The sequence below is a fragment of the Heterocephalus glaber genome, unplaced genomic scaffold, assembly GCF_053883595.1.
Source record: "Heterocephalus glaber isolate CG9 unplaced genomic scaffold, H.glaber_assembly_v1.0 deba00001579, whole genome shotgun sequence".
Taxonomy (NCBI): domain Eukaryota; kingdom Metazoa; phylum Chordata; class Mammalia; order Rodentia; family Bathyergidae; genus Heterocephalus; species Heterocephalus glaber.
The window spans coordinates 9,889,572-9,902,620 of record NW_028258360.1 but is presented as its reverse complement, the minus strand read 5'-3'; the positions used below and the strand labels follow the sequence as shown (position 1 = coordinate 9,902,620).

The following is a 13,049-nucleotide window of genomic DNA, read 5'->3' as shown; positions in this document are numbered from 1 at the left end:
AGCAAACTTTATGTGAATACTGTCGTTGTCCACATTTCATCCTCTACTGACCTGAGACCAAAAAGCTAACCAAAAATGTCCAAGAGTGAAAGCAGGAAAAAAGTAGATTCCTGCTCTGAACCACCTGAACTTACCCGACTTCTACCTTCCCAGATAATTTTAATAATAGTAGGCACGCCAAGCAGGTGAGAAGGTGGATGAAACCAGGGTTACTTTCCCTACCGGGTCAATGCACCTGTGCCAGATGAAAGGCAAGTCGTGCCCTGCTTACACTGGGTGGGTTCCCCTATTCCTCCCAGGCTACCAGGAGAACAGTGTAGTGTGAAACACTCTTTTCTTCTCCAGGACAATGGTGGAAGCACTGTATGGGAGCCATGAGCGGTTCTTCAGCAGAAAACCTTGGCAGTGTGAACCTCTCTGCCCAGACTCCCCAGGTACGGTCATGCTGCTCCCTCTCACCTTCTGAAAGGGCCAGTCCCATCCGGGCAGAGGATTGTGCTACAAAAACATCTGCAGGGTGTGTCGGAGGCAAGCACAGCTCCCATTCCCCACTACAACCTGCACTTTACAGAGGCCCGGAGACTCAAAAAACTTAAATATCTGAGTTTATAGTAACACTACTGAAGTCCATCTTTTCCATCAACATTTCAAAATTTACAACTGAAAAACTATGTATGTTAACTATTATCAAATGTGTGCAAATAACTAAATACTAAGAACAGGGGCCGGGGATTTAGCTCAGTGGTTCCGGCGCCTGCCTCGCAAGCACAAGGTCCCGAGTTCGATCCCCAGTACCAAAAACAAAACAAAACAAAACTAAATACTAAGAACAATAGGCACTTTTCTTCTAGACAACTACATCAACATTCACTGCTATATTACACAGTAATGTTGTTATAACAACTTTGAAACTACGTGTTATTAATTTGGGCTTAAATGAGTAAGTCAGTACCTAAAACAACTGGAATCTTATGTCTTTCATTTCTGGTCTTGAAATAAAAAGCTCGTAAACATATTACACATGTATCAGCTTTAACCAAACACAACTTTGTTCTCCTGGGAAGGCAGCCTCTGCTTTTGCTAGTTACAATTTTTAGATGCTTAATTAGGTAATGTTGCATTGGCTGACAAAAATCTTGGCAGCTGATGTGATCATTTGAATGGAAGGAAAAAATGCACAAGAACTCCAGAGGAAAAACTGGAGAAGTACTAGATCAAAAAGTCAGAAAAACAGAAACTACTCTAGATTTCCCTAGGTTTGAAAAAATGTCCTCAGCTTGCCTGGCTGGCCTCACTAAACCCCTTCTCCTGAAATGAAACCTAAATACATCATTGTCACTGCTATCTTCACAATCACTGAAGCTGTTTTTGAGATACAAATGGAAAGAAATTTACCATTGCTGTATCCAGTTTTTCTGTCCTAATCAAAAAAAATAAAAATTTTTTTTCAAAAAAGACACACGCTGAGGAGCAAAGAAAAGCTGTAAGAGGCCATCTAAGTTGTATGCACTGCTTTCCAGCACAAAACTGCCTGCTTTTTAAATTTAAATATAAAAATGTTTTCCAACTTAAAACCAACAGTGCTTCTCAAAGTTTAACACTAAGTACAAATGGCACAAGACTCCTTTAAAATTAATTTTCAAAATTCCTTTCATAACTAGAACAACTCACTTGGGGATATCTGATTTTCTTCACCTAATTAAGATGTGGATGCAGTGAAATAACTAACACAGTAACTGTGTTGTTTGGTTCCTCTTTTCCTTTTAGAAATCACTAGGAGAGGTGAAACCAGCAGCAAACTAGAAAACATATACCAAAGAGTCTGAAATAACCCCCGGAAAAAGCTCTTTGACATCACTATCTATACAACAAAAGCTAATCTGGAATTTAAGCTGTTTTAAATTTTGGGTAATTTCAAACTTTCTTTTCAATCTTTCATCTTTCACAATGTGGTAGAAATGAAACATCGATTTTATTTTCTTTAGAAGGAAAATTTGCTAAGGACTAAAGCTTCAAGTTCATTTGATCAGTAATACACACCTTACCAACGCCCTCTCTAGGAGCTGGGAACATGTGGATAAGCAACTCTTCTGGAGCACCTTCATGTGAACTTGTAATTATAAAAAAGTTGCTATATGAGATACCAAAAGCAACCTTCGCAGAAACTAAAAACGAAGGTTCAACATTGAACTTTCTTTAAGTCTTACAATTAAGTCAGATAACCTCAATGTGCAAAATGAGTTTGAAAATGGCAGGCCGGGGTTTTAGCTCAGTGGTTCCGCCACCTGGCCTGCAAGCTCAAGTTCTCGAGTTCGATCCCCGGTACCAAAAAAAAAAAGAAAAAGAAAAATGGTAACGTAAACAAAACTCAGTAGTGTGAGGGTAACAAAATCTTTTAACAAAGTCAAGTGAAGTAAAAATCACTATGACAAAAGCATATTATCACATCCAACTAAGGAAGTTCAACTATGAAATGACAAGCTGATACAAGGGCAGACGCTAAAAAAACAATGTCCTACCCCTTCTAAGGAGCCTTCAGGGTTTTGTAGTCTTCACTTACCTGTAATACTTCCTCACCCACATCAAACTATCTTCGTTTTTTTCAATCCAGGACAGTACTACTTCAACCTCTATAAATTCCTATATGTCTAACTTCAATTAAATAAACTTGACACATAACCTTCTCTCACAAATTTGATGCTTTCTACATTTTTCCCCTGAGAAACCTACAGCAAGAGACTGTCCTAGAAAAAGGGAACCTCCCTGGGTTTAAATGCTTTCACACAAGCTGCTGTCTAGGAGCCCGGTACAACCCGCATAAGGAACTAAGGCCAAGCACGCAAGTAACAGATACACGAGGCAAGCTTTAAATAGAGAACTGTCTACAAACACATCCGCCCGCTGTTCCCGAGAAAAGCAAAGCTACATTTCTGGATCCAACGCACTACGTTGGGAATAACGAAAAGGGGTAAAAAATTCCCAGAAGGATCCCATTGAAAGACCAAAAAACCGTATTTAGGACAAAACGTCGCGCGGCATATAAAAGACGCCTCACCGATGCTGTCTGCTCCCCAAAGGAGACACAGGTTCCTGGGAATGCTGACCTAAACGTTAAGCGTCACAGATCCAGTAAAACTGGCGAATTTCTGGCCTGCAGCAGCAGCAGCAGCAGCAGCAGAGGAAGGAGGGAGGCCGGGAGGGTTTCTGGTCTACTACAGCTCAGCCTGGCCCTGCCCGGTCACCTGCTGAGGACCGAGCCGAACCTGGACGCGGCTCCTGGCGGAGACTAGGCCCGGGCAGGTGTGCAGAACTCGACACATGGTGGTTACAAGCGCCGGGCACCAGTCCTCGCGTGGGTTCCACCCGCCCCGCGCCCCGCGGGGACCCGACGCTCCGCGAGCCGGCGGCCGGGGCGGGGCGCGGGGCGCTGAACCCGGGACCCCGCCAGGCTGCCCCCGGCCCCACTCCCGGCGCCCCGCCCCGCCCGACTCCACGCCCGCCGCGGCCGCTCGCTCACCTCCAGGCGCAGGGAGGCCCCGCAGGCGCGCAGGAACTCGCGGATGTTGCTCAGGCACTCGCTCTCGCTCCGCGGCTCCGGGTAGACCTGCAACAAAGAGCGCAGGCGCTTAGCGCGGCTGCGGCCAGGCCGCACCGGCCCGGAGCAACCCCGCCGCCCGCCCGCCGCTCGCCCGCCGCTCGCCCGCCACTTCTCCTCACCCTTTTCCTTCCTCCGGGCTGCACCAATCTCGGCCCCTTCCCGCACCCGGAAGTGGTCCCAGCGCCGGAAGTGATGTCTAGGACCGCCCCCGCCCCCCGCTCGTGCCGCGGCCTCTTCCGTTGGTGGTGGTTCTCGTCCGCGGACGCTGCTCACGGGGTCCAAGTTCTCCGCCCGGCCGCCCCTGCCCACCCGGCCCCTTCTCGTCCTCCTCCCGCGCCTGGGCCGCGTCTTCGCCCGAGCGGACGCAGCCCGGCCAGAGGAAGCCCAGAGAGCTCGGGCTCGGGGGTTCAACGATCTCAGAAGGGACCGAGGACTTGCGTTCTTTCTCACCTAGAGCGTGGAGGGTGCAGATCTTATTCTGATGCTGTAACTTAAGAGAACTGGCAACATAAATTGTTCATGTGGGGACTAAGATGCACTGTTTTCTTTGTCCAGATACAGGCCTTGTGCTTGACGAACAGTTAACTGGAAGTCACAGCCCACAGCCAGCTGAGGGGACTGCGAGGAGCCTGGACCTCTGCGGAGCTGAGCGGAGGCTCCGGGACTGCCTGGGGCTACGGCCCCGACCCACGTGATTGGTGAGGTGACCCACCCCCTGGCCGGAAACTGAGGAAACCGAGAACAGCCAGTGCCTGCCGCAGTCTAAGGAGAAGCCTTGAGACTTCATGAACACCTCTTACTTTGAAATCTAAGGAGATTTAACCTGATAAAGAAGAAAAATTGTTCTGAACTGCATAAGAAGAATTAAGCGTTGGCATTTGCACTAAATCATCACTTAGAATTCTAGCACTGAGCACACTCAAGGCAGTTTTTGTCCTGTCTTTAAGGAAAGGTCATGCACGGCATTGCATCAGGCTGCTCTCAGGAATACTGTGGTTTGGGTCTTTCAAATTACATATCAAAGCCAAGGTGTTCAGCGGTGCCAAGAGAGATGAAGCTTTTTTCCCCTACAAATGAAAAATTCTTAGGAGAAAGTGCTGACATGTTTCCCTCCAAGTTGAACAGAATTGATTTTTTTTCAGTGAAACTTAAAAGTAGAAGAGCAAAACCAAAGCTGCCTCCTAGTCCATTTTGCTCCTCTCCTTCCTAGAATTTCTTTAAATTATGCACTACATATTAGTTAATACCTAAATTTTCATGTCATAATTTTAAATGGTTGCAAAAGGTGTCGTTTCTGGCATTCTATTAATAGCATTTAAGGTGTTACATCCTTTTTAAAAAAACATATCCACCAGCCAGGGATTTAGCTCAGTGTTTTCCGTTGCCTGCTGCGCAAGCGCAAGGACCCAAGTTAGATCCCCAGTACAAAAAAAAAAAAACCATATCCAATGTAATCCAAATACAATAGTTTTAATACTTGTCCTCCAACTAAAAAAATTATGAACAAATTCTTTAAAACTCAGGCATAAATTCTTTTCTCCTTTAACTCAATCCCAGTCTACTTGCCTCAGAGAATTAGTATCCTAATGAAATCTATTTTTACACTTAAAAGTTGCAGTCACATTATCTTTTTCACAAGAGGCCCATACAAATAACAGTCATCATGTACTGAGTCTATATTTGTAAACTCACCTACTTGCTAAAATTTATGTGTAACCCAAAGTAAATACTCCTGGCACAGTCCCAGTCCTATATTGACAAGTACAGAGCAGTAAAGCTCTTGAATCACTGCACATTCCCGGGGGTATTGAACAAGGCGATGCTCTTGTTTTCTTGTTTTATTTCTCAAACTAAATAGATGTCCTCTCCATCTATTTAGTGCTTTTTTTTTTTTTACTTTTCTTTTAATTGATGATTTTAAATGTTTTAAATGGCCTCCAAACGTAATGCTAAAGTACCATTTAGCGTTCCTAAGCACAAGAAGGTTGTGATGCGTCCTACAGAAAAAATCTGTGTGTTAGACAAGCTTCGCTCAGGCATGAGTTACAGTGCTGTTGGCCGAGAGTTCAAGGTTAATGAGTCCACAATGTGGTACATCCAGAAAAAGGAAGTGGAGATCCGCCAGTCTGTGCACAATGCCGCTCCAGAAAGTGCTAATGTAACATCTGTGGTGCGTGATGAAGCCATGGAAAAGATGGAAAAATAGCTAAATTTGTGGATCCATGAGATGATGACCAATAAAAAAAGCATAGTGGACAGCATTGTGGTGAGGCTGAAAGACAAACTTACAGCCATGTAACCCAAGGTCAGGAGTGCGTTAAACCCTTTGCAGCTAGTGCAGGCTGGCTTGCATGTTTCAGAAGACGATACAACATGAAAAATTTTAAATTTTCAGTAGAAAATGGTTCTGCGGACCAGATAGCTGCAGAAGAGTTTTAAAAAATACCTGTTAAGTGTTATACATGAAAAGGGTTATTTTGAAGAGCAGGTTTTCAATGCAGATGAAACGAGTCTGTTTTACAAGAATGTCGGCAAACCTAGTAATGCAGATGGCTTCCAAAGCCCCTGGCTTTAAAGCTTTCAAAGACCGTGTAACATTACTCCTGTGCGCCAATGGAAGCCCCTAATGGTGTATAGAACCAGAAACCCCCACACACTTAAAGGAAAAAACCTCAACGGTATGCCAGTTCACTGGAGGTGGAACAAAAAAGCATGGATGGTGTCTTAAGATATTCTGGGATTGGTTCCATCCAGAGGATGAACGCTATCTCCAGGGCAAAAGTTGATTACCTTCAGAGTTTTGTTAATCTTGGATAATGCTCCGGTTCATTGCCATGAAGAACTTGAAAATCCCCACCCCAACACAGAAGTTCTTTTATGCCCCCCAAATACTACATCTCTTATCCAGCCTCTCAATCGGCATAATAAAAGCTTTCAAGGCAAATCACATGAAAGCACTGTACAGCTGAGCTTGCCAAGTTTTGATGCCAGCAAGGAAGCCACTATGATGGACTATTGGAAGTCAGTCACTATAAGCAACTCTATTGATAATGTTGGCACAGGCTGGGACAACATCAAACAAGTTCTGATCCATAACTGTTGGGAAAATGGCCAGACGGTGTGAAAAATTTCGAAGGCTTTGTAGATGTTAACAGAAAACAGTGTCAAGAACATAATGCATATTACACAGCAAATCAGTGGAGAAGGTTTCAGCAGCCTGATGGAAGAAGATGTAGAGAAAATGTTGGCAAAGAAAGCAGTACAGCCAATCAATGACCCGGGTGAGATGGTGAAAGATGGCCTTGGAGTCAGTGACCAAAGTCAGGACAGTGATGACAGTCAGCCCAAGACTCCAAGAACTGTCCCTCTCACAGCAGCCAAAATACCCAAGTGGAACTTTGCCTTGGAAAAAATTTTCAGTGATATGGAAGAATGTGACCCTGTGCTTGAACAAAGCCTCACATTTAAGCACCTCACCTCCACCGCATTTGTCCCATATTCTGAGACTCTTACAGTTTGAGGCGAAGAGCCAGGCAGCCCAGGCTGAAGCAGTTTTTCCAGCCAACTTGAGAGGGAAAGCTGCAAAAGTCCTACAGTGGGACCGCCAGGTGCAGCATGCCACCCTCATTGACATCTTCCACTCTGCAGAATGAGCTCCACCAGCGTCTCCTCTGATCTTCATCGGGCACGAAGCCAGAGCTGCAGGAGCTTAGGCCACATGACACATCCTGCAGTCCATCCACAGTAAGATGTTAGCTAGCATTTTATAGAACTATAAATGCATACTCTGGTTCATGCTTTTTTCAGGACTTTATTTGCATTCCTGTAATACACAGTGTGTGTTCACAGGACTGTTTGCTGTTTATGAACATATTTTGTGTGTGTGCCTTGTGCATATGACTGAGTGAAAGAGGTCAGCTAGTGTAGTCATGGTATAGTATATTATATAATGCCATAATTGAAATAGTGTTTAATTATGAAGATACTGTCTATAATTATATCACAAAAATATATTACATTAACTGTCTCCAAACAAAGTCATGTATTCTGTCCAGACTCCCATAGGACCCTACTTTTATTTCCCTTAGGAATAATGTAGCCATGGACAGTTCAATATTTGAGGTAACTTTATAGACCATAACTGCCACAAATAATGAGAATCTGCATTTAAGATTATTGAGCCTCGAGAACCTTGTTGCTATGATCTGACTTAATACATCTGACTACCCATAACACAGCTGTCATGGGTACACAAATGACAGGAACTGTAAATATGCTACAGTTTCTGATCATTATTAAATACAAAGCCAAAAACTTCTTTGGAAATGTACATCTTGATTCTAAAAATGGGACTTTTAACAAATTAGTTCATTTACTGTGGGTGATTATCGCTTTTGCTAAAATGAGCTGTGGTCCAACCTCAGTTGTTTTCTGTCTGGGATTTTTTTTTGGCGGGGGGGCCTACTGAGGATTGAACTCAGGTCCTTGCGCTGTGAGGCAGGTGGTAGAACCACTGAGCTCAGTCCCCGGCCCCTGGGATTTCTTTATACACATGCTGAGAAACCTTGTTCATACAGATAAGCACCTGGAAATAGGAGGAATTTGTGGTGTAGCTTCATCCTCTGAGGCCTGAGCTAGGGCTAGGTTGTATCTCAGTGGTGGGTGATGCTGTGCATGTGCAAGATGCTAGTTTAAGGCCTAGCGCTTCAAAATGACTAAAAATTCTGAAGCCTTCTGAGTTACATGACCACCATCTAGATGCTGCCTATCTCAGGTGGAAGACTGCCCCATCCATCGACACCTTGATCGGAGTCTCCTTCAGATTCCGTCCAAGCTAGAAGTGCAAACCCCAGAGTTGCAAAGTCCCCATCATTTGGATCACTGACTTCTCAACACCCTGGGTGTTTCCTGTTGTCCTGCTGTTATGCAGGTTCCCTGTAACTGCGGCAGTGTCCCTGAGCAAGCCAGCACACAGGTGAGTGGACGGTCTTTTGTGTGAGGAAGAAGGCCCGCTGTGAAAGGGGAGTTGAGACAGCCCGGCCCTCCATCTCCTCCCCGGCACAGGCACAGGCTCCTCGGTGCATCAGTTCGGGTGAGGAAGCATCTAAGTTGGGGTTCCGGAAATAGATTCCCTTGAAACTTGCCCATATCTGCCGATCTCAGAGGCTTCCTGTCCACACAGAGAGATGCAGGTAGCAAGCTCCTTCAGAGAACATACCTGCTTGGAAAACTGCAATAGCAGAGTGAAAACGTCACAATACATAAATGAGCAGTGCCTGGCTATGTAATAAACCTGTTGGGTCACCTAGGAGAAGTCACCTGACCCTTCTGATTCTATGTTCCTGTCTCCAATTTAAGGCTGACAGCCTTTCTCACTGAGTTGTTGGGAGGACCAAAGGGATCATACAGTAATTCAGCGACACATACTGGGACTGAACTCCACAGCCGACCTTGTAGCTCCTGGCATAGCAGGCACAGCCACAGAGAAGGACACTTGGGACCACGGAGACACGGGAGAGGTGGCGTCACTTCTGCAGACACTGGCAGGGGCAGAGACTTAACCAGTACAAAAGGTGACTTGTTACGGCCTGGGGTTTTCTGTCTGGGACCTGGAAAGGCAGAGAGGCAAACGGAGCTGCATATTCCAAGGTGGGACGTGTTCAGCCAGACGCCATGGTGCATGTCATCCTAGGTACTTGGAAGGCGAAAGTGGGAGAGTCACTTGAGCGCCTGAGGTTCAGACCAGTCTGGGCACTGTAGCAAGACCCTGTCTCAACAAAACTAAAACGGGGGAGGTCCATGGTGTTCTCAAGGGCAGTACATGGCCAAGGGCAGCTGAGGTTGTGGCTGTCACTGCAGCAAACAACAAAAACATCTGGAATCTGTGATACGGAACCAAACAGAACCCCCTCGCACTTCCCAAAGGAGTTGAAGGTCTGAGAACAAACGGAAGGGTGGGCGGGCCCAGTGCTATCAAGAGGAAGATGCCAGGGCCTCTGCCACCAGGAGACCCCCAGCCCTGTGGTCCCAGTTCCCAGAGGCTCTGACTGCACACAGTTTCTCCACCTGATTCCAGTTTCCTGCCAGGGCCAAGGATCACCTGGAGTAACAGGCAGCCAACCTAGGGCGAGGCCCAAGAGTCTGGATTTCCACCAAGTTCCCAGGCATGCTGACAGCACCTGGACCAGACTCAGAACAGGGTCCTGTGCAGACTGAAGTGCTGTGACAGAACATTGTTTCCCACTGGAGAGTAACTTACGCTTCAACCACAGCACAAAGATGTGCAGTCTTTGCCACCTGCAGCCTTAGCGCCCGGCTGGAGTCAATCCAGGCCTCCCTGAGCTCCCGTCTGAGGCGCCCACCCCAGGACAGACCTACAAGGGCTCACCAGTGCTCCCTGGTGGTTCACACAGGCACCACATGAGCAGTCAAGGTCAGCCCCTAGTGCCACATAGCCCAGCCCACCTGGGCCACTGAAGTCAGTCATGGAGTAAGCACAGCACCTGAGGGAGCTCAGGTCTCACACAGGTGACATGGGTGGCCCACAGTTACAGGGTATGTATTTCTCCAACACGCTCCGTGCCTGGGAGCCGACCCTGTGGCCTGCTCACCCAGCAGCCCTGCTCTCGCAGACCCCACTGCCCAGTGTCCAGCTGTGCAGTCAGGCACATCACACTGCAGCTCCGGATCAGCCCCAGGCAAGGACTCACCACAGACGTCAAGAGCCTGCCAACGCAGGCACCACCTGGACAGCCAGGGCCACACACGCCCCAGCCCCTGCCCAGGAGGGTGAGCGTCTCCTGGGGCTGCCACACCTCTGCCACTTCAGTATCCTCATTCAACACGCCAGCCTCCTCTGCTTACCAAGCTGTCTCTCCTGCTGACACCCTGACCTGCAGTCACCCTTCCTGGTGGCAGCTGAAAATAGAACACAGCGTAAGACCCAAAGATTGGAGATGTGGAGAGCACACGAGATGAACCACAGTGCTCTTATGAGACAGGCCACCAGGACCCAGCCTTGAAAGAGCTGGCATCGCCAAGCTCGGTTACCCCAGTGGGGAGTGGGGTGGACAGCATCTAGCTGTTGTTACATGAGTCCAGAAAGGCACAGAATATCTCCGAGGATATGGCAGCAGTCATCAGAGCCACCCCAGTGGGGCAGAATAGGCCTGAGACAGGACAGGAAGGCGTGCTGCTCTGTCCACTTGCACCCTTTGAATTCTACACCACACAAGTGTTTTGAGCAAACACATTAGACAAGGAGGCAACAATGACACCTCCCCATCTGGTGCTCTTCCCTCACAGCACCTGGCTGTCAGCAGGTCGGGGTCTATGGGGCAGATGACTGCCCCTCCAGGCTGCAATGCCATGCTAGGCTTGAGACCCCACGTGCACTTCTAAGAGTCTAACATTTAATGGCAGGGCAGCAGCCACTGCTTTATTCTCCTGAGGCTGTGGCACTCACCTGTCCTGCAGGTCATGATGTGACTCAGGGGAGTGGGGCTCCCCAGGTCCGACAGCTCTCCCCTACATCCACCCGGAAAACAAAGCTGCAAGCAGAAATGTCAAAAATCTGGTTGCTAAGTACCAGATAAGTAAACAACTTCCCAAAAATGTGTACCCTTGTGAACAAGTAATTACTAGAAGAAATTCAAACTTTTAATATGAATATTTGCTTTCTCTCAGCAGCATATCGCAAAGCCCAGCTCCCAGATGGGATGCCACAGTCACCTAGGGCAGAACAAAGTGTTTTCCATGATGCAGTCTGGAACTGGCCAAGTTACAAAGGGTAATGACAAACATGAATGCCCCAAGTCTCCAGTTCCCATCCAAGCTCAGACGAGCCAGGGGTGTGAACACTGAGGAGAGGACCCAGACTTGTGGTTTGAATTAACTCACATGTCCCCTGAGGCCGAGTTCCCACAAACTCCCAAAGCAGACAGAGTCCTTTGGGGCCAGCAGTGACCATCCAAAATTCATGTCAAAGCCAAAAATGGAGAAGAAACTAGTAAAGGATAAAACATTCATCACATAACCTAGAAGAAATGTCTCCGTGAGTTGTATTTAGTTCTCCTGATAATGTTGGAGAGGCATAGACATCTGCATGGTAGCTGTCGACACAGAAACCTGGGCAGGAGCAGGTGTCCTGCCAAGACCGAGGGCGCCTCTGCAGTGACACCAAGCAGCGTGCGGCCAGGGGCCGTGTCCAGGCCCGGTGCCATCCCTCCTCCGAGGTGCCCTTCCTTGATACAGGGAAACTGAAACTGAGGACACTGCAAGTGCAGAGGAGCTCAAGCTGGGCCGCGTGGCCGGTGATCTTCGCTACTTCTCCCCGTCTGCAGAGAAGTCACCTTTGTTGCTCAGCCTCACGCTTGTGACCTAGTGAATACGGGCCCTACACTGTGGCACGGCATTATGTGAATCTGGGCCACCAATTCCACCCTTGTTTGTTATGTCTTTCCATCGTACTTCATAGTTTATTTGTTAGGGATGGAACTCAAAGGGCGTACCACAAAGCAAAGTGCTGCCCACCTCCATCCCTCCAGCCTGTGCACGCTGGACAAGTGCTCACCACTGAGCTGCTCTCCTCTTTTGTCCTCAGCTCCATTTCTGTGTGTTCCTATCTCCTCTCCTACTGAGGCTGCTCAGATGGCTGGAGAGGCATTGCCCTCTCTGTCGTGGAAGCAGCCTGTGCAGCAGCTCTGGGCCTGACAAGGGCGCACCTGCTTGTGTGCTGGTTGTGGCCGTGTGAGTGCCTTCCAGGACAACTGGGAGGCTCCCTGTGAGCACTGAAGCCGGCCTGGGGCTGGGCATGGCCAGCCGTCCACAGTCTCCTCACCAGGACTTGCATCCTTCCTAGGATCAGGACCTGTCACAGGGTGGAGGGGGGCACATACCTCGCGCTGGAATGCCCAGTGATATTTTACACTAAATTTGTGTTTGCAAACCAGGCACGGTAACTCACACTCTTAATCTCAGTGCTCTAGGGGAGGCTGAGGCAGGAGGATTGAAATTTTTTTTTTTTTAGGAGGATTGAAAATTTGAGCCCAGCCTGGGCAACTTAACTTAACAAGACCATGTCCCAAAATAAAAATAAAATAAAAAAGGGCTGATGCCACTCATTGCTTTCCCTGGGCTCAACCCTCAATGCTGCAAAAATAGAGGGGAAGGGAGAGAGAAGGAGAAGCTAAGAGAGGACAGGAGAAGTGAGAGGAAGAGAAGAAAAACTCATGTTCTCAGATGTGTCCAAGTGTTGCTGCCGACGCAAGGCCACGTCCTATTGCTTGGCCCCACACCAGCCAGACCCACTTCTGAGTGCCCTCCCTCACACACAGCCACATGAGGGACAGCACCCAGCCTCATCCCTGTCCCTGCAGCTGAGAGCCTTCTCCAATGTTAAACTGGAGGGGAAGCAACATCTTAGGCAAGTAAAGCCCAGATCTGGAGGAGA

At 47.8% G+C, this 13,049-nt stretch overlaps 1 protein-coding gene across 7 annotated transcripts in view; it reads right to left on the bottom strand.

The window, feature by feature from the left end:
- Positions 1–13,049, bottom strand: part of Arhgef7 (Rho guanine nucleotide exchange factor 7) — a 114,952-nt gene that overhangs the window by 82,406 nt on the left and 19,497 nt on the right. For 5 of the 7 annotated variants that reach the window (XM_004858541.3, XM_004858545.3, XM_087193145.1 and 2 more), the window contains exon 2: positions 3,518–3,604. In XM_004858541.3, the coding sequence (XP_004858598.1) occupies positions 3,518–3,604 (87 nt within the window). Of the gene's footprint in view, positions 1–3,055; positions 3,362–3,517; positions 3,605–3,717; positions 3,839–13,049 lie in introns of those variants that run through there. The other 2 variants (XM_004858546.4, XM_004858548.4) reach the window with 2 other exon arrangements.